Below are 21,417 nucleotides of genomic sequence, written 5' to 3'. Positions count from 1 at the left end.
GCCTTGTGCTTTGTTATGGTTTCCTTTTGTTCCCCCGGGTCGCTGAGTGGCTCAAGGGACGATCTTCGGGCAGATCCGTTGTGATAGACTACGCCATAGATGGCTTAGTGCATGCGTATTTGGCAATGCTGTAGTTAATGTATCAGTGAAGATGCGCGATTGCCGAGGACATTGTTCTGGTTTCCTGGATTTTGTTATTCAGCATGCATGATTTCAAGGTTTATTCTGAGATGCGGCTTACATGTAATGCAAGACCATGTCTGGTGACCATATCTTACGCCACAATCCAACGTTTCGCATCACTCTCGATCAAAAAGAAGGTGCGATCCTTTGCGAAAATCATCTGATTTCAAAAAGGGTTATCCCGACTTCCAAAGCATTTCCAGGTCGCGATATGGACCATCATCTTTCAAAGCAGCTGGCTCGGAACAAGACTCCAAGCAGACCAAGTCCTGTTTTGTGATAGCATCGGACATATGCAACATTTCTCAAACCACTCTACCCAAATCGTATTTGATAAACGCATTGACTCTGAGTGGAAATCCACCACTATTGACGACGTAATCTCCACCTTGAATAAACCGACTCGTTCATCTCCTTAGAACCATCCCGACCCTGATGACATTCATCTCCTTGCCGAAATGGCCTCTTCTATTCACCACGTTTTCGACATAATCACCAACGAATATGTTCCACCTGCTGTCACGTACAAGTTCACTAGCAGTGACTGGACTGGGGGCTTACCGGCTGGTGATCTCTTGCTTAGTAACATCAGAATGCTGAATTTTTATGGAGTCAATTATGAGTCCCATTGGGTCAAGTGAAGAACTTTGATATTCCTGATGCTCGTTTCCTGGGGATGGCTTGGGTGATGCCAGCCTGCTTCCGCGGTATGTCTGCACCGTGGGAAGGGAGGATGACTTTAGAGTGAGAGGTGATGGAGGGATTGCAGAGGGATGGGTTGATCATGTGGGCAGAGTTGCAACAAAAGCCCAAACTTTGGGAGTGTTTTGACTGTCTCTGTAGTTCATAGATGGGACTTCCAGTGGATAAAATCGCCCTAGATTTTGGCATAATCCCTTATATACTTTCACCGAAATCTACGGCGAACTTTTGGAACTATAGACACTTATCACACTTAAAGTTAATTTTACCATGAAATCTAGCATTCAAAGGCAAAAACAACCTAAGCTCTTGTGATATGGGTAAGGTGATCCGCTACCCAAGTCGCCAAGTCAATATCGCCAGGTCACCAGGTAGTAATTTATAGAGTAAAAATGGGCAGGCAAGATGGCGGTCTGCGTACAGCAGACAAGTGCAGAGAAAACTGAACACACTACTAACATCCCCACTGCCACGCAATAGACCAGAGAATAGAGCAGATAATGGAACAGAGAGTGGCATACAAAATAAAAGGCCGAGTCCGTAGTCTGTAGGCTATATAATAATCCTAGAAACATGGCCAACTACAACTGCAGATATATCTACAGTTCTAGCGCTTTGATATCCAACTTTTAGACCAATATTTGCCTCAGTCTTATAGTTACTGTGTACATCAATAGTCTTTCTACTCCTTTTCTCTCTAGAAAATCAATCATCTCTAACCAGAAATTTCATAGAATAATAACTATTGAAATGGGGATGGTATGATGGCAGTTTGTCATAGCAGGCGGGTCGATATCAACAAAGAGCATACAACCAACCACTCCTCTGAGCGGCATGAATTGTAGAGGGTAGCTTCCTATAGCGTATGACCATGGGATCATGGGCTATTCTTGTAGAGTAAACTGAGCTCAATATGGTCCCAGGCATTCTGCCCTCTAAGAACACTAATGTGCTAATGTCATTTATACTAGATCAAATATGTGTAAACTTCTTGTTCTAGAAGATGGATGCCAATTATGAATGGGTTCCGATATGCCAAACTTAAGCTTCTAGCTTAAGACCGGTGACCTCCTCGCAAGCTTTGACGACGGCCTCCTGCAAATCTTCGTCGCCTGTCACTTCAAGAGGTTCACCGATCTTCTTTTTGGGTTCAAAATATACACCGGTGAGACTTTGATCGTAATCACCTTCGGCAAGCATGACGTATGTCTCGACACCATCCTCCAGCTTGTCGGTAGCGCCTTGACCTCCAAGCTTGGTAGCAACATATCCAGGATGCACAGCCGTGACTGAAGTGCCATTAAACCGCCTTGCCACCGCTTTGGCAAGAAGCATAACGTGAAGCTTTGAATCGCAGTATGCTGGGAAATCCTGGAATTCCTTTTCCCCACGCTCAAGCCAGAAAATATCCTTCACGTTCGTGTTGGCTTCTCGGTGTAGGATCGAAGCGATAAAGACAAGACGCTTGGGTCTTTTAAGGAGACAAGAAAGAATATAGGGCGCGAGAACGTTGACGAAGACCATAGCTGGCACGCCAGTATCTGATGTCTTGCGGAAAGGGCCGTAAAGCAATCCGGCATTAAGAATGACGGCGTCGAAGGTACCAATCGCGTTTGCTTCCTCGGCCAGTTTGCGCGTCTCCGTCACGCTTGTCAAGTCTGCAATCAGCACGCCAGCAGCTCCAGGGCATTTTGCCTTGGCATCATCTGCGCGCTCTTGGCTACGTGCATGAAGATAAACGGTGTGATTACGCTGAACCAGCTGACGGGCAGCCTCAAGGCCAAAGCCATCCGTAGAACCTGTGATCAGGATGCGGGCCATTTCGCAGAAGTTGGCACGGTTGAAATGAGAATGGTGATAGAAGGAGAGATCTCGAAACGCCGGTCCAAAATGTCCAAAACTCAATGAAAAGGCCGTTGAAAACTTGCTGATCGACAGCGAGCTAGAAAGACGGGGGTGTTCTTAAGCTTAGAAAGTGGCAGAATAAGTTCTTTGTCGGAGTCTCCTGTTTTATAGGGTGAGCCGGATCAATTCGGAATGCCCCACTTGTAACAGGCTGGCAAGACAAAGAGACCTTCCAACAGTCGTTCTTTGACACTCGAACCGAACACGTCAATTGATTTACTTGATACTAGTCCATACGGATATCATATACTATAATTCGAGAGAATCCTTCAAGTGGGGCATGTAATTGAAATTCTGCAAGAGTTTCAAATGAGATTCACGAAATTAACTGAGGCCTAGTATTTCTCAGGACTTGAATCCAACTTCACTAGAAATTACTTTACATAGATTATAACTTTTCGCGAATACACATAGAAAAGTGGGCCAATGCAGAGCTACTTCCCATCAGCTTCCTACATGCTTTTTCATATGCAAGGCTGGAGATCTCGTCCACGTGGGGGCCGATTGTACGCATGTCATCAAAAATCACTCCGTGGATCTTGGAAAACGTGTCTGCACCAATATGCTTCCATTGTGGCGCACTAATTGCGGTGCATATGCATAGTCTAGTCACTTCCTGCAGGTACCCCTCAAGCAATCGTGGTGGCGAGGGGTAACGCAGATAGAGGAGTTGCATGGTGGTATTTACGTAACTTATATGGGAAAGTGAAAGTCTTTTGTCCACGCAATGAAGAGTATTGGCAGTCTGCGATATTCCGATGGCCGGGTATAGCTATCCAGGGTTAGTAATTGCGTCTAGTCATACGAGGAAACAGTTTCCTTTCCCTATGGTCTGTCACAATGGTTTTGAGCTCTGGAAGTATCTGCGCAGGGCAGCAACTGAGCCACGATTCAGGCAGCTAGATGTGATACAGGGGTGTTATGACGCAAACATAAAGTGTCGACAGCCCCTTCCGTGTGAATTGACCTTTAATCACATAGGGCTGTCAAGATTTCTCTTTTATATCATCATCATCATCATTATCGCCTGCAATGGATACTATTGCAGAAGCCCTCTATAAATCTTCGAGATGTGTCCCCATACAAGCTCTCAGTTCATGGTTTCACCGCTCGCCGACATCTCTCGTCCCTGCATGCAGCTCCATACGATCGTACAAGTTGGATTAATGAGCATCTGCTTCGTGAAATTTATTTCCAAGAAGTACAGGCACTTGTTCAAGAAGTTACGGGATGTAAGAAGATGGTGATATCCGCAGTGCTTCGAAATGAAGTATACAACGAAAGCTTCACAAACAGAAAAAAAGGACAAAACCAAGACAAAGTTTACATACCTGAACTATTTCCATCTATTATTGGAATTTCGACGACAGATGGTAGATGTCTTGCCCCGAAGGTGCGTCTTGAATTTTCCCCAAAGGGTGCAAGGTACAACATTTGAAAGTACCATTGCAGACGTTGCTTCGGCGGCCGAGCAAGTAAACAAACAGGAGAACCGGTTGCATGAATCCGGCGTGCGGAGGGATGATCGCAAAGGCTTTTATCGAGGGAAGCAGAAGGGCGATGATGGGATACCTCGATTTGCGCTTTTCTCTATATGGCGGCCCCTGGAAACAGTCCATCGTGACCCTTTGACTTTATCATCCTGTTGTGCTTTCTTTCCTGAATCTGAATATGGGCCGGCAGGTCAGATTGAGCCCATGGATCACCTTATTCATGCTCATCTGTCGCGGATAATTGATACCAACGCCCCTAACTTGAACGTCGCCAACGAACAACAGGTTCGGGATGTTACATTCCACGAGGATAATGGAACATACCAATCGCATGGCTATCTAGCTTATGGACCACGGGATGAGGAACAAAAGGCATATGAACTGGCACTTCATTTCAGAGCAACAAACTTCTGACGTCTTGATAATCCAACTGTTTGACAACGAGATGGAGTGCATGCAAGAGCATCACAAGAAGGGGTCAATAAGATGTCTAATCTGGGAGTCGGGGGTGCCATCCATAGTGTACTGGAGTTGGACGGCCAGGATATAGAATCTGAAGCTCGGGAAAGTATGTCTATTGGTCGTCGTCTAACATAAGAAAAAAGAGGCGCATAAATATTTGTAACGAGTGGATCGAACTAAATGTGGCTAGTCGCTGGCTGGACGAAACTGATGGGCCATCTCTCTTGACAGATATCCTCAAATACTAGGATATAGGGTCCCTCACGTGGCCATTCACCCCGGCCGGAGCGCAACTTCACTTGTGAGTCTTAGGTAACGGGGTAGGATACATCGTCGTCGCCATCAAAGAACGGGTCGGGCTCGGTTGTCATGGCCGTCCCCTCCGTTGTGATTGAAAATGGGTTCTGTATGCACGAGCCTGTGGCCGAGCTGTGGCAACTATGGCAATTGCCACGGCTAGCTACAATCATACAGCTGTACTCTTTCCTTCAGTATCGCACCCATTTCTGCTAGCGAGGGGCTGACCTCCGCGGCCCCGTCGAGGACTTTGATTGCTAGCTTCAGACCGAGAATAGCCTCCCGAGGAACAAGCCCAACCAGGCATGGTTCCGTCAGGCCTGCCAGCGCAGCCATCGAAATGGTAAACACACTATAGACCGGAACCGGTCAGCCGATTGTAATCCAACGGATGCTGCGGCGAAACAAGGGCACCGGCACAGCTCACCTTGTACACAAAGTCCACAGATTCGGCTTACAGACGACTACTGCAGCGGCAGCACTGGGAACAAACTCGGCGAAACTGGTAAAAAATCTCGTACAATGGCGGAGGAGGTCGCTGTTGGCCTCTCCCGCAGTAAGAGCTTCGTAGACTGCTGGCCAATAGATCGATGCCTTAAATGCGTAGTACTGCGTACGCAGAAATTCTACCTGGGCCGAGTTCGGATCCCGCCGCTGGTGAGATCCGATGGCAGAGGAGGCACGGAAAGATAGCTGCTGCGGGAGTAATTGTAGCCACTCGTCCAACTGACGCTCAAGCTCGGCCGCGACGATGGGCGCATAAACATGGCTACCTTGCGCCAATGTACTCGTCGACCACGTGCAGCGCTGGAGCATTTTTCGCATCGCGATCTCCGCGACGAAATATGACAGATCGTTGCTTTGGGGGTAGAACTCACCATCGCTATCGCTGGGTGTAGATGACTCGAAAGATTGACTTAAATGCCATGTCCAGGTGCCTGAGCTTGTTGGGACCGGGGCAAACGAAGTCATGTTGCGGATCCCACTGTTGACCAGGTCTAGCTGGACTGTAATCTCGCTATAAATCGGTCAGCTTCCGCTTTTTTTCTGTTGACACGAGGTCGGACGAGAGGTGGAACCTTTCAATCAGTAACGCTGACCAGAAGCAGTTTGCGAGAATCGACATTTGGGTGGCATCACTGTCGGCGTCAAGTTCACTGGATGAGTCGAGTCGATTGTCAGCTATTGTATCCGAGCCGAGATAGTCCTGATACGCCTCTGCTCACTTTATGATATAATTCTGCAGTTTATACGACGCCATTGCGACGAAATCATAAGCCTGAAATGGCTGCCCGTGGCATAGGTGGTATATGGCGAACAATAGTAGACACTGCGCGCTTCGTGGGCCACTGTGTGCAAATGCACACGGAAGCATTTTCATAGCTGCTTCGATGTATATTGCTTCCGGGCGGCTCCGCAGGGCATCAGCGACGGACTCGCATTCCACGACGCAACCAATGGCCAAGACGAGAAGAGTAAGGCAGGATTTTACCGACGTGGGGAAACACGATGTTATTGCCTGGATGAACTCCTCGGTATAGTCTGCATGCAGGATCGGATACCAAGTATGGATCTGTTCCCAGAACGCATTTAGAAGACTATAGTAAGGTTCACCTGATGTCAGAATCGAATTGCGGCGTCTAAAAGGCAGAGAAACACATTCACAGCACGCGGTTGACCTACATTGATGCCTCCTGGAGATCGACCATCACGATGTTCGCGCCGTATGATTGAGCTGGGATTGCTTTTCTGCCGCGCTCTACATGCTCGAGGAGCACAGGCAGGGATTGCTCGAGGCCAAGCAAATTCATGAATGCTTCACTCTGTATTACCATAAATGGAAAGCCCAGAGACGCGCCAGGGGCTGTAAGAGCAAAAGAGTCCTGTCGCCCATCATGGGAGGAAGAGCTCCGTGGGGTTTGGCCCTGGACTACGGCGGTGATATGGTCTAGTTGTTCCCATAACCTCGAAAGCTCCGCCTTCAGGCTAAGATGATATCAGAAATAGGAACCTTTCTTTCTTTCGATGGGCATGTCACTCACGAAGAAGGGGGAAGTTCTTGTGTCTCCGGGTAGAAGCAGTCTTTGCCACGTTCAAAGCAAAATGAGCATTTGGGGCGCTTGCCGTCGCATTTTGTCCGTCTTCCCCGACATGTGTTACATGCGAGAGCGCTCCGGCGTCTCCGGATGTCGTGACCCGGAAGGCCATCAAGATCCATTGTCTGGTCGCAGGTTCTTGGACCGGGTGCTTCAGGGCTGTCTGCAGTCCATGATAAACGCATATCTTTGGAAATTCCGGACAGGTGATTTGCCTGAGTTCAAGCTTGACACAACAATAGATAGACGAGTCTCGTCTTTTACAGGGTCTGGTACGCCACTGGCGTGCCCCAGAGGCCCAATGGCGCTCTGCACAAGCGTTCCTGGCTATCCTGCCCCATGACATTATGCTTCTAGAATACACGAAGAAGATCTCTATCTCACGTACTGCGGGGAAAGGCAACGAGGGGAAGAATAACCGTCGAATCAGGATTCAGAATCTCTACCCAACGGCTACGGGCACGAGTAGACTTTGACTCCATTCCGCGTGGAGACACGTCGCCAGCCACTGAAACGCGGACTACGAAGGGTTTCGGGCAACAGAGACCGAGGAACGGTGTGATGTGACTGTCAATTCTCGGGCGTCGAGCTGCTCATACCAGAACGGGACTGGCAGGGATTGTGCCGGTGGGTGGTCAGATAATGATCAGTAATCAGTAATCAATCACTGTATGACCCGGAGGGGAGGAGTCCGAAAGGTAGCCCGTGGCTGTCGTCCAGCCCTTGTCGGGACACCGATCATCCTATCTCGCTTCGCCAATCCAGCTCCGTGAATGGTAAATGCAGCTTCTTCGGGTGGCGAAGTCTCAAATTAGGCAAGGGTAGTGCCCAATGGCTTTGTCTTCCTGATTACCCTGACAAGAGAGGATAGGCAATATTTTTGGGCTGTGGCAGAATCCAGACTTTATGACCGGAATGTACATTATTTCGGCAATTCTTTCTTGGCATCTACACAGGTATACGCATGTTTCTTTGTTATATTAAATAGGGCATCGTCCCTCTTTTATTTCCAGAGGCACAGGTTAGTCACAATCCTCCCTTTTACTCAATATGCACAGCGCTGACTGGGCGCTTCAATGAGATAATATCTCCCATGTGCCGCGTAGTACGCTCATCAGTAAAGGTCGGGTGGCTCCTAAAATCTAAGCATACTCGATGCGTCAGGACTTTATCGCATAAATGGTAGGTAGAGGAAGGGAGATCAAAGAAAATGCTAACCAAGGGTATGAGCTCCGTGAAATCCTTGCCTCACAAGCCATCTAGCACTAAGCTTGTCAAGGGCAGTCTTGAAATCGTCCAGAATAATGGTATCGCACAGGCACTTGAACATAAAGCATAGCTGAAGGATACACCACCCGTCAGCCCTAAACACAAGAGAGACTAAAATACTTCCAGGGGAGACTGAAGGGGAGCACACTTTCCAAAAGGGTTAATGCCCAGCGGCATGGCGGATTTGAGTGCCCCAGTCACGCTGATAACGTCGAGGACAATGAAGACAATGGAGAGACACATTGAGACCAGCATGAGCCCGAATCGAGGGCATTCGCGTACCAACTCGAGGATGCCAAAGTTGTACTGTGTCTTGACCACCCAAAAGAGGTTGCACGTTGTATAAATCCACCACGGATCGCTGAGTCAAAGCGTTGGTTAGTCGACGCAGCCACAGATGAAAAAGATGACACCAATATGACAGTTCCTACCGAAATAGTGCTTCCCACGGGCGGATCTTTTCGTAAACAGTAAGGTTTATGTTGTTGAAGTAGGCGAAGTTGGCGTAAATTTCGGTTGCCCAGTATGGCTGAGCCAGGATGATCGTGCCGATGTAGAAGAGCGAAAGTTTGCGGCCCATGAACGGCGTGTTCTTCATCCACGCGATCACATTGTGCAAAGACCAGGATACGATCAATCCAATCGCGGTTGTGGCCAGGTACCAGCCGTACACAGGATCCGGGGCAAATATGAATGTTCCGTGGGCTAGGGCCAGAATCAACTATCAGGAAGTGGCCACGTTAGTGGGTATATTCCACATCAATGGCGGCAGGGCTACCTCTAATAAGATCAACTTGTGCAGCAAAACACCTGGTCGCATATTCGCATAGGTAACAGCAGCCATGATGACGAGTGAACCCGTCATAAGGCCTTGGGACCAGGCTTCCAGGATTAGAGCAGCAGGGTCATCAACTGGGCGTTGAACTGTTCTTTTCGCATGATCAGAATGCTGCATCGAAAGCGTGGATGAACCGATACTATTCGAGCCTGTCATGGTATAGTCGCAATCACATTGTAGATGCAATATTGTATGCCGGTGAAACAAAGCAACAAACGAGCGCGCCGTCCTCCGAGTTTGACGTGGAAAATATGTCGCTTTTCCCCTGCTATAAGCGAGAAGGGAAGAGGTCAAAACTTTCTCCGCAATCCTGAGTGTGGAGAATCTGGAGACTTCTCCAGAAAAAAGGGGGCAATTAGGGTAAACTCTAGCACTCAAGCCGCGGGGATTGAGAATGAGCGACTCTCGCGGAGAGGAGGAGACGCTCCGCGACGGCTAATTTCGACACCTCTGATTGAAGGCTTTCGAGGACGCTAAAACACAGTCCAATGACATTGCAGCTAGACATTGCAGCTAACCAGGAGGCAGGGTCCCATTCCACGACAAAGTACTTACTACGAGAAGAACCTCGGTACCGGCATCCGTGCTACTAGCTCCCTAAACTGTAGCTGGAACAGAGTGTCACCATTGGCGGTCATAAAATAAGGACGTCACTAAAAGGACTCCTATGTTGAGCGTTCGGACCCTGCGTTCACTAAACCCGATTAGATCTCATACAGTAATCGTATTTCCAATGCATTAAACAGTAAAACTGCACCAATTTCTTGGCAATGCTAATGCCCCGAGAATCGGTATCTGAGGTACTTCTATTTACTATGCAACCCCCTAGTTAAATTAACTATCTACCAGAGACTAAATTAATCTTGGCGTGTTTCCTATTTGGGAACATGCCAAATGCTTCCTAAGGATATACACAGTACCCTCCGACGCTTCCTAAGGCGACTAGACTAAGCATCCTCACCCTAGGATTCCGATGAGCTATTTCTAAGCCCTAAAATGTAGCCGGCGAGGTATGAACGGCTACAGGCAATGCCTAGGCCGCATTCTGCGTTCCCTAGGATGCCGGTGAAGCTATTCCCGATGCCTACGATGCAGGACTACTCGTCGGCGACGTCGGGGGCTTAATTTTACTAGGGAGCTGCATAGTAAATAGAAGTACCTCAGATACCGATTCTCGGGGCATTAGCATTGCCAAGAAATTGATGCAGATTTACTGTTTAATGCATTGGAAATACAATTACTGTATGAGATCTAATCGGGTTTAGTGAACGCAGGGTCCGAACGCTCAACATAGGAGTCCTTTTCGTGACACGCCCTAAAATAATGCCTTCATATCAGTTCAGGACAAATCTTCGATATTCATGAGCGTCCCTACGACAATGCTCCCTTACAAAATGGCTTCGGTCTGCGACCACTGTCGCCGCCGCAGGAGGCGATGCGACCGGATCAGGCCCAAGTGCTCATTCTGCGTCTCCCAAGGTGTAGAGTGTGTCTATGGACAAGCTCCTTACTCTCAGCCCTCACAGTAAGTTGACCCTTTCCACACAACGACATCTATCATAGCTTATATCTTTGTGGTAGCTTGGTACAGGAGCTCATGAGCATCCGAGAAAGACTAGAGTTTATCACCCCATTACTGGAACCTCGACTACAGCCGTCAGCACAACGTGACAATACTCCACCACAGAATTGTTCACCTCTCGTCCTCAGGTCTCCTCATCTCATGCAAGTTTTCGGGTTACCGTCAGATTTAGCATCCTGTTTGTACCGCTTAGAAACCGCAGTTCCCCGAATGCCTTCGTCTGCGACTGAATCAACGTGTGTCGAATCTACTGATCTGTAGGTCTTCAACAATGAAGAGTCAACAAACTAAAGTCCACTCAGCTTACTTTACCACCAGTATCTTCCGCCGGTTCCAGGATCAGATCCATCAGTGGTACCCCATTCTGCATTCTGATTTCACGTTCCATTTCTTCGAGTCCAAAGCTGCCGGCTTTCCTTACTCTACAATATCGTGCCTATCGCTCCTTGTTGCAGCGATTGCAAGTCTAGTCGATGGTCGACCTCACACCTCACACTATGAAGCTGCCTTGTCGATGATGCCAATAGCCATCCAGGAATGCAGCATTACAAGTGTTCAATGCCTGGTCCTTTTTAGCATATACTGCTCTTGTCTCCTCCAACCAAGACAAGCATACGACTATATACAAGCCGCCTTTCTGAAAATTCAGCCGTTTTTGAAAAGGTACGCTATTATCTGCATCAGAAAATCTACTCCAAGTCTTGCCACCTCTAATTTAACTTGTCTTGATGGAATAAGAGGTTCGTTTTTCTCCGAGGGTTCGCCAGAGTCACACCTCATCACGCGCTTGTACTGGACGATTTACCTAATAATGAGGTATGTTCCTGCCGGCTTCCTTCTTTCTGGACTAACAAGCACTCAGTGAGGCATCCATGCATTTGAATCTACCATACTTCGGCAAAAGGCTTCGCTGCGGGGTGACAACTACTCCATTGCCAACAAGCACATGCATGTGGGATCACTTTGGTGACTCGAATACACCCTCGAGCTCATCTTTGTTCGGAACTCTTCAAGATAGCGAAGCTTATTCACCAAATGAAACGCTCCAATCACTGTTCAACTTTTGTACCGAGATAAATTTACAACAAGTGCTGAATGGCTATGCTAGCTCAGCAACAGAGGTGCTGAGTACATATGACGACGGCTCTCCCCATACGGAGAGGAAGGCAAATCCAAGCCATGCACTGGGCTCTTTACCAGATAGTTTTTCTCCAGACAATGGCCTCGAGTCTCAGAACATTAATGGTCCGATTTGCCGAGCTAAGTACCATATGTATGAGGTGTCAATCTACTGGCCGGTGATATACCGTATCATACTTGATGGATTCGCAGACAGCGAGTTACTACCATACGGCCGCCTGTTCTTTGAATCGGTAACCAGCTTCCTTGGTGCAGCTAAAATCGCCCTTCGGGTATGTCTCCCGAAGGCCTGGTTCCTGTGTGCAAGGTTTGTGCTTGCAATTCCGCTTTTCTGTTCTTGATATATGTGCTTACACATTTGCCTCAGTATATGCATGATTTCCTTTGCCGCAGTCAGAGCTTTAGAAGTGCGGTGTCTTCGGTTGCTCACAGAGCCACGGTTTTGGGAATACCTTGAGGCTTCGGCAGATGCTCTGCGTGGGCCAAGTGAGCTTAGTCCATCCATACGGGATATGCATGGAACTTTGAAAGATCGACTGGAAATGGCCAGGGATCAGAAGAGCGGTTAGGTGTTCTTGTGAATATAAAAAGCATTCTACACCCTTGTATTTTGCAGGAAGACAATATGCTGGTTACGTGGAAATAGATCTGGCCTAATTCTTATTGGATAGTATGAAGTATTCCACACTTGGCTGTGCCATACAAGGTCCACTGAATGTCATCGCTTTTTGAGCTAACCTACAGGTTCCAGCTGGGCGATCTAGATAAATTCGTCTCGTTGATCGGGACATTCGCTTGTGTGCCTCTTGTATACATCTACTCGGCTTACCTGCACTAGAAGGGCGTAGCGGGTTAAGCGAGGGAATCTGGCTATAATAGTTTTGGGATTCGGATTCATGATCTATACCACGTCAGCGACTGTTTCAATCTGAATGAGGGATTCGTATTTTTCGCAAATTAAAGTATAGGTTGACGGCACTAAATGCGCAGAGCCCCAAGACCATGGCATAATGGCCGGAGGGTAACATCATAGTAAAGAAGTACTTGTAAGGAAATTAATGAAATATTGGTTGACAATGATTCTGCGGTAGACGGCTGGCAGGCGGGTTTATATATCTTTAGAGTCACTATACAAAGCTGTGGTCACTGTGCATGTCATTGAGATTCAGTGCCCGTTGATCCCTCTTTAGGCACTTGACCACCTCCGGGAATAACACCTCGAATCGCGGACAAGTGCTGGGAGGCCTTAGAGAACGTAGATCTCTATCCTTTAATTAGTTATTTAGGTCTTCTAGGCGGAACTTCGGTGTGCCGATCGTGCGCTGAGGAATCCCTCAACCGAGGTTTGGGTAAAGAAAGCACGGCAGTGCCAAGCTCCCCTCGCTTGCCAAGACTGGACTAGTAGTTGGCGGATGCGATGGAGCCCGAACTTGCTTTAATCGGCGAATAGAAAAGAGAAATAAATAAGGTCAACGGTAATAGGAATGAAAACGAAACTGGGTTTGTATATTCTTTTATATCCATGGACGTCTGGAAGATAGAAAGTCAAGGGTGAAGGTAAAGTAGACCTAATTCAGGACTAGAATTTTTTTTTCCAATTATTGGACTCAGCAAGGCACACTAGCGGCGACGAGGGAATTCAATGACTCCCACGTTAGTTGAGCGAAATGCTGCGCACCTCGACAGAGTGCAAATTGGCCGATCCCCCAGTCACCCCCAAGGACAGTCCGTCGGAGGTCTCGCTGGGAAAAATCAGGTCTGAAATCACAACTTCTCCTTCCCCGCCAAAGACCTCCACCGAGCAAATGTCGACTAGGACGCGGAGATGAATAACCCCATAACCATCTGGTTTCAGGGAAGCACTGTGGACTCCGCCTGCAGCGGGGTCGTAGGAGATGTCTCCACTCGTCGTTCGATCAACAGATATCGACGAGTTTGTCTGGTCATACTGGATGATTGTCTGCTCCGACGTGGCCTTGCGCACTGCCAGCGAAAGTTTGGCACCTGCGTTAATGGTAAAGGCAAGTTTGATGTCTAACGCAGTTCCGTGAATGGATGACAGCAACGTTTGGCCGGTGGTAATCGTTTGATTCTGGATTGTCGCCAGCGGGGAAGCAACGAGGGCGAGCTCAGTGACAGGCTGCTGGAGGAGGTATCGCTTAGAGGCTGTTTCCTTCAGGGTAATGGTCCGAGGGAAAGACAGCATCCCTTTCCAGGTATTGGTTGGTGGGCTAGCGCCGTAGCTGTTCATAACAGAGGCAAGGATCCGCCGTCCATCTGAAGCAGGGACATTTTCCCAACTCAAAGCACCGTCGAAATCGCGACCGTAGTCGAGCCAAAGATTAGAAGGGTCGACAGGGTCAGGTTTGAATGTTGATCCATCAAAGGAGCCTGTCAGGGCTAGAACACCATTACCACCAGCGGGAGATCCGTTTGCAGGGGTCATAATTAACACCCAGGTGGCCGCATTGGTGCCCTGGACAGGGAGTTCGAACATATCAGGCACTTCCCACCCAGTAATTCCAGAGGGTAGACCCTCGATCTGGCTAGCAGAGAGGTCGCTCTTCCACGTCCAGGACTTTGCGTTCGACGATGTCCAAAACGTCAGCTTGTCCTGTCCGCCATGGGCAAGGACCATGACCCATTTCCCAGATGCCTGGTGAAAAAAGACCTTGGGGTCGCGGGTCTCAAGCCCCCCGTCTGGTCATGCGGCGACTCCTGGGCGGCTGAGATAATGGGGTTGCCCTGGTACTTCGTCCAGGTCACGCCACCGTCGACGCTAAAGGCAAGACGCTGGTCCTGGGTCCCGTTGGAAGGAAAATACCCGGTGTAGTAGGCCAGATAGGGTGGGCTGGTAGAAGACCCTAGACCGGAGGTGTTGTCGGCATCATAATAGCTAGTGCCGGTGAACGCTTCGACGCCGTTCTCGCTTGTTATGGCAAGGGGCTCGTGAGTCCAGTGGACCAGGTCACTACTGGTTGCGTGGCCCCAGTTCAGATTGCCCCAGACATTTGCCGTTGGGTTGTGCTGATAGAACAGGTGCCAGGTTGATTTGATCTTAATCAAACCGTTGGGCTCGTTCATCCAGTTCTCCTCAGGGACAAAATGGTAGACAGGGCGGAAGTCATTTGCCACAACCCGAGTGGCGAGTGCGAATGCTAAAGCGAGGAACATGGTTGCTGCAATGATTCAGGTGTGCTTGTAAAGCGGGAGGTGGAGGTATGCTGACATTCGTCCTCAGTTCTGACGACAAAGGTAATTTATACCCTCAGGATTTCTTCAAGATCATCATTCATGATCGTCGCCCAAGGACGTCATTCTTCACCCATGCCAGGGGCATGTCAACTTTTAGTGTTCTTCAGATAGAGTAACTGCTGAAAACCTCTGCAATTACCACTGCATATCACCCGGGCATATTTACCCGGAGAAACCAAACGAGAGGCATTTCGGGGCACCGCGGACGACCCGGTCTGGTCCGCGATAATTTGGACCTGACATGGATAATTCGAGAGGTATTATTGTGGGGAAAACGCCATGGCTTGCGGACTCGGATATCCCCGTATTGCTCTCGGTATGCTCGTTAGGAACATTTCGCAATGGGACCGGGCAGTTGCGTATTTCGTCTTCTGTGATGTCTGCTTATGTCTCAGCAGAAAATTGTCTTAAAATTAACTTTCGAGACGTCGGAAACTACAGCGATAGCCAACCGCAACCACTGCCCATACGTAGAGAAGAGGGAATAAGTAGGGTGCAGCCACGCATGGACAGAATCTTTAGCGAGGTATTCCATCCCTCAGAAATTTGATACTACCTGTGGCTGATCGTAGTTTTGTTTAAAAAAAAAGGAGGGGGGAAGCAATAATAGTTCTTGCTGCACTTTCTGTCAGAAAACAAAGCGATTTTTACCTCTGCTCGCAGATTCGCACTTTAATCCTTCTCCGCGAAGTAGGACGAGAAATAAAGACATCCGCCTTGCTCCACCAATGATCTGTTTGACTCCTCGACCCTTGTTCTCGGTCATGCCAACGCTAGATCCATAACAATATAGTTGTGAATGAACCCCGCAGGAAGACGCCACGCACCAACATCCCAATATCTGTGAGCGGTTTATTTGTGCGGGGCAAACCTCGCCGTCAGGGGGCCCCATGCAGGGCACGAAATGGATAAATTATTCTAGTCTGTAAAGTTGATCTTCACGCCGACCATAGTCTTGGGTCCATTGAAGGCTGTCGGCGCACAGGCCCACATCCCATGTGAAATCTTGCGACATGCAGAGTCTGGCTAATTTCTCATTATAGGACTAGGGGCTTCCTGAAGTCATGTCTCGCACCATAGGGTATACATCGCGCATGGAAGCATGAGGGAAATCAAGGAGCATTGCCCAATACAGACTTGTCGTCGCGGCAAAAGCAATCCTGGTTCAAAGTAAAATAAACAACATGCAATTTCCGACTGAATTATAACCGGCTAAAACCAAACCTGGGGTTTAGAAACGCTTTGGCTTACTGGCCAATGCTTGCTTACCTACGAGAGAGGAGGATGTTTCCGTGGAAGTTCTGGAATGTTACCCTCCAGGAACTACTGAAATGTACCTTGGCGATGTAAAACCTGACCACCAAAATAAGTTAAAAGCCAGTACTTCGCCTCGAACTGAAAATATTTCAGCATTCATGAGTCCTGCCTTCTCAAGCCTGGCCTTCTTTTCGGGAATTTGAATTCCTCTCTTTGCGATGGCTTTCCGGCTTGCCGTAGCCTTTACTCTTGGGCTTTCTTTGTTCCAGGCAGCATTGGCTCAAACCTACAATGAGCTCTACCGCCCTCAGTATCACTTTACTCCAGCTAAAAACTGGATGAATGATCCCAACGGTCTTTTATATTACAATGGCCTCTACCATCTGTACTATCAGTACAACCCAGGAGGAAACACCTGGGGAGCTATGTCTTGGGGCCATGCCACCAGCACTGATCTGACACACTGGAATCACCAGCCTGTTGCCCTCCTCGCTCGTGGCTACCCAGGTGATATCACTGAGATGTTCTTCTCTGGCTCTGCTGTCGCCGATACCCAGAACACAAGTGGCTTTGGTTCTAATGGAAAGGTCCCATTTGTTGCAATGTATACTTCCTATGTAAGTATATGAAGCCCTTGCAGCTAGCTTCTCTAACGCTTTTGGGGCTCAGTACCCTAGTTCCCAGAATCTACCTAGCGGGAAGTTAGTCAACGGTGGGCAGCAAGCGCAGTCAATTGCCTACAGTTTAGACGAAGGCATAACATGGACTACCTACGACGCCGCCAATCCTGTCATTCTAAATCCTCCGGCCCTATACGCAGACCAATGGCGGGACTTCCGAGATCCATTCGTGTTCTGGCACGAAGCTAGCCAGAGGTGGATCTCAGTGGTTTCGCTGGCCCAACTCCACAAGTTACTTATTTACACCTCCCCAAACCTTAAGGATTGGACATATGCCAGCGAATTTGGCCCTTGGAATGCAGTAGGAGGTGTTTGGGAGTGTCCTAGCATCTTTCCACTTGCTGTTGACGGAGATGACGCCAATACCAAGTGGGTTATGCAAATCGGACTCAACCCTGGCGGACCCCCTGGAGTGACCGGCTCAGGAACGCAATACATTGTGGGAACCTTTGATGGAATAAAATTTGTTGCGGATCCCAATTCTCCGCCTACGGCGCCTACATCTACCAGTACCACTACCTCAGCATCCACCTCCTCCACAACGACAACTGCAACTGCAACTGCAACTGGAGACGTCATATTCCAAGATTTTGAAGGAACCGGTAACTTCGCTTCTCGCGGCTGGGTTGCTACTGGGGATTTGCTTGGAGCTTCACCAGCTCAAGGGACTCTTGCTGGACAACAAACCGTCACTGGATATGCTGGAAGTCAGCTTGTCAATACCTTTTTAAGCGGAGACTCTACAACTGGAACACTCACGTCCCCTTCTTTCACAATATCACGTCCAAATATCAATTTTCTTATTGGTGGCGGGAACGCACCGGGCACGGAATGCATCAATCTTAAGGTCCAAGGCCAGGTTGTACGAACCGCTACAGGCGCGAATGTGGAACGGCTTATATTGGGTGGCTGGGATGTCACAAATCTGATAGGCCAAACTGCTGTGCTTGAGATCGTGGATCAGCAAACAGGTGGTTGGGGACATATATTGATCGATCAGATTACCTTCACAGGCGGTGCCGGCACCAACAACCTCCCCAGACGCAGTGATGCTAGCGATACTTGGGGCTTCAATGGTACTAGCAATTTTGCGGACCGTGGTTGGACTGCTACTGGAGATTTGGTTGGAAAATCGCCAGCTCAAGGCACACTTGCAGGACAACAGGCTGTGACTGGGTATATGGGAAATTTCGTTAACACATTCTTGAACGGGGATGCTACTACTGGAACACTCACGTCCCCAACTTTCACCATAACCCAGAAGAAAATCAACTTTCTTATCGGTGGTGGCAATGTGCCTGGCGTGGAATGCATCAACCTAAAGGTCCAAGGCCAGATTGTACGAACGGCTACAGGCGCTGATGCAGAACAACTTATACCAAAAAGCTGGGATGTCACGAACCTGATAGGTCAAATTGCGGTCATTGAGATTGTTGATCTTAGTACCACTGGTTGGGGCCACATTCTGATTGATGAAATTTCATTCTCAAATACATCAACTGAGCCGTATGGGCCCAACTGGTTGGATTATGGGCCAGACTTCTATGCTGCAACAACATTTAATGGATTAGCATCCACAAATCGAATCAATATTGCATGGATGAGCAATTGGCAATATGCTAGCGCAATCCCTACTTCTCCATGGCGCAGCATGTTAACAATTGCCCGGAAGCTTTCGCTCAAGACAATCGACGACAGGCCAAGGCTAATCCAGCAACCTACGGCAAATTGGACTAGTCTGCAAACAACAACTTACTCTAACACCTTTGATACAGTATTCGAAGGCAACAAGCTCGTACAACTTTCCGGGAAATTGCTTGATATCACAGTGACCTTTTCAGACAGAGTTGCAGCGTCATCCTCATCTCAATTTGGCATAATTCTTAGGGCAACTTCCGACCTATCACAGCAAACACGAATTGGCTATGACTTTAGCACAAAGAGACTTTTCGTTGATCGAACAAAATCTGGAAATGTTGGGTTCGACGGGACATTTCCCAACACTTATTATGCTCCTTTGGCGCCGTCCACTGATGGCAAAGTCACATTGCGCATTCTCCTTGACTGGTCTTCTGTTGAAGTCTTCGGGGGACAGGGGGAAGTCACAGTATCCGCTCAAATCTTTCCTCAGGATAATGGTGTCGATGTCCGGCTTTTCTCCGGTGGGGGAAGTACAAATGGTGTCATGATTGATGCAAAGGTGTTTGATTCAGCTTATGATTCATCCACTCCATCAAGTACCACTCTCAGTACGAGCTCAACTTCCACTGATACTGCCACCACCATAAGCTCCACGAGCACTACCTCTGTCGGTACCACCCTAACTACCAGTACAAGAACCACCACTGGCGTTAGCCCCTACTTCCACAGCGCCCTACGACTTTCGTCCTACTTTCCATTTTGTCCCTGAACAAAACTGGATGAATGAACCCAATGGACTGATCAAAATCGGCCCTACCTGGCACCTTTTCTATCAGCACAATCCAACTGGAAACTTTTGGGGCAACTTAAGTTGGGGTCATGCCACTAGCACTGACCTTGTGTCTTGGGATCATAGACCGGTTGCAATTTCGAGTGCAGATGGGATACAGGCTTTCACAGGAACATCATATTTTGATTCAGAGAATCTCTCAGGCCTTGGAACATTATCAGACCCGCCGTACCTTGCTTTCTATACTGGCTACTTCCCCTCAAGTGGGGTGCAGGATCAAAGACTTGCGTATAGCTTAGACCAGGGAGTGACTTGGACGAAGTACCAGGGCAATCCGATCATATCGCAAAGCCAAGAAGTGCCACATGATATAACCAAGGGTCTGGAGACACGGGACCCAAAAGTGTTCTATCACAGCCCGACGAGCAGATGGGTCATGATTCTCGCGCATGGGGGACAAAACAAATTAACATTCTGGACATCTACAGATACAAAGAACTGGACCTGGAGAAGTGACTTCGCTGCAAGCAATATTGTGGGATTCCCTAGTGGAGTTAACGGGTGGGAAGTGCCGGACTTTTTCGAACTTCAGATTGAAGGTACTACGGAAAAGAAATGGGTGTTGGTTGTGACTCCCGCCACTGGATCGCCTGCTGGTGGTAATGGAGTCTTTGCACTCACTGGGTCTTTCGACGGCTCCATTTTTTCCGCGGACGCAGTTGACCCTACCACGCTATGGCTTGATTATGGTCGCGATTGGGATGGGGTCTTGAGTTGGGAAAACGTACCTGCTTCGGACGGGCGCAGGGTTCTTGCTGCAGTTATGAACAGTTATGGTGGCAACCCTCCAACCAATACGTGGAAGGGAATGCTTTCATTCCCTCGCACTCTGAAACTCAAGCAACTCAATGGCAAATTACAGTTCCTCCAACTGCCCGTGAGCGAACTAGATGGGGTCGGTATTTCAGTTGCGACTATCACGAGTCAGACGCTTGCTCCTGGACAGACGTTGCTCTCGAACGTCCATTCGAGGTCATTGGATATTCGTATTACTTTTATTCCTGCCCAGGGCTCCACACTGTCTCTCTCCGTTCGAAAGGGAGGATCTCAACAAACCGTGATTAAATATACCCAGTCAAACAAAGAACTTTCGGTCGATCGCAATGCAAGTGGAAACACCTCATATGATCCTGCTGCTGGCGGTATCCACACAGCCACTCTCCAGGCCGATACAAATGGGAAGGTGCAATTGCGAGTATTGGTTGATGAATGCTCCATTGAGGTTTATGGCGGGCAAGGCGAGGCGGTGATTTCTGATTTGATATTCCCAGATATTTCCTCGGACGGCCTCGCTTTGTCCACTAATTCAGGAAACGTGCTATTGGAATCAGTCGACGTGCGATCGATTTCGCTCTGAGCTGGCTTTATCAACAATTGAATAACGTCCAGCATATGTGGGGGTGAGGTACAGGCGGTTCGGATCAGGCAGTAGGAAGATGTCTCAACACTTACTTCCTATATTAAGCCGATAGTCATTATTCTCTCTGTGACCCCTATAGGCATACAAGCTACATCATATTTCCCCTCTTGTATTGGAATTGAACACGCAGGCAATTTTCCTATAACTCAGAAAGAAATGCTGCAACAAATCAGAGTTGTGGCCAGAAATCTAGAGTGCTAAGCATTGTGCAAACGCTAATCGAAAGCAAGAAATACACCCAAAAGATGTAACTTCAGTGTCCATGTTGAACCGTATTGGATTTTATATACGTACATGTATTAGAAGTAGTTATAGTACTACTTAGATCAAATTTGCTGATGAGCATG

General features: G+C 48.3%; 6 protein-coding genes across 6 annotated transcripts; 3 read left to right on the top strand and 3 right to left on the bottom strand.

Annotated features, from left to right (window-relative positions):
* Positions 1–1,926: 1,926 nt before the first annotated feature.
* Positions 1,927–2,706, bottom strand: N7446_006278 (uncharacterized protein; the record flags this gene model as incomplete). Its single annotated transcript, XM_058515026.1, has 1 exon — positions 1,927–2,706. The coding sequence occupies one exon, from the start codon at positions 2,704–2,706 to the stop codon at positions 1,927–1,929; it is 780 nt and encodes a 259-aa protein (XP_058372204.1).
* Positions 2,707–3,860: 1,154 nt separating this feature from the next.
* On the top strand, positions 3,861–4,697 carry N7446_006277 (uncharacterized protein; the record flags this gene model as incomplete). Its single annotated transcript, XM_058515025.1, has 2 exons — positions 3,861–4,022; positions 4,047–4,697. 2 exons carry the CDS (start codon positions 3,861–3,863, stop codon positions 4,695–4,697), a joined length of 813 nt encoding a protein of 270 aa, XP_058372203.1.
* Positions 4,698–5,053: 356 nt separating this feature from the next.
* On the bottom strand, positions 5,054–9,401 carry N7446_006276 (fungal specific transcription factor domain-containing protein; the record flags this gene model as incomplete). Its single annotated transcript, XM_058515024.1, has 10 exons — positions 5,054–5,174; positions 5,218–5,394; positions 5,470–6,060; positions 6,143–6,199; positions 6,269–6,640; positions 6,726–7,021; positions 8,391–8,502; positions 8,556–8,768; positions 8,839–9,128; positions 9,186–9,401. 10 exons carry the CDS (start codon positions 9,399–9,401, stop codon positions 5,054–5,056), a joined length of 2,445 nt encoding a protein of 814 aa, XP_058372202.1.
* A 1,697-nt stretch (positions 9,402–11,098) lies between these two features.
* Positions 11,099–12,308, top strand: N7446_006275 (uncharacterized protein; the record flags this gene model as incomplete). The annotated part of the gene is made up of 2 exons (XM_058515023.1): positions 11,099–11,378; positions 11,683–12,308. 2 exons carry the CDS (start codon positions 11,099–11,101, stop codon positions 12,306–12,308), a joined length of 906 nt encoding a protein of 301 aa, XP_058372201.1.
* A 1,313-nt stretch (positions 12,309–13,621) lies between these two features.
* Positions 13,622–15,141, bottom strand: N7446_006274 (glycoside hydrolase family 32 protein; the record flags this gene model as incomplete). The annotated part of the gene is made up of 2 exons (XM_058515022.1): positions 13,622–14,667; positions 14,739–15,141. The coding sequence occupies 2 exons, from the start codon at positions 15,139–15,141 to the stop codon at positions 13,622–13,624; spliced, it is 1,449 nt and encodes a 482-aa protein (XP_058372200.1).
* Positions 15,142–16,697: 1,556 nt separating this feature from the next.
* N7446_006273 (glycosyl hydrolase family protein) lies at positions 16,698–21,007 on the top strand (the record flags this gene model as incomplete). The annotated part of the gene is made up of 3 exons (XM_058515021.1): positions 16,698–17,096; positions 17,149–19,408; positions 19,497–21,007. 3 exons carry the CDS (start codon positions 16,698–16,700, stop codon positions 21,005–21,007), a joined length of 4,170 nt encoding a protein of 1,389 aa, XP_058372199.1.
* Positions 21,008–21,417: the final 410 nt, after the last annotated feature.

The sequence above is a fragment of the Penicillium canescens genome, assembly GCF_028828765.1.
Source record: "Penicillium canescens strain IBT 15451 chromosome Unknown utg000004l_segment0_segment0, whole genome shotgun sequence".
NCBI lineage: Eukaryota > Fungi > Ascomycota > Eurotiomycetes > Eurotiales > Aspergillaceae > Penicillium > Penicillium canescens.
This window is presented reverse-complemented; position numbering and strand designations above follow the sequence as displayed.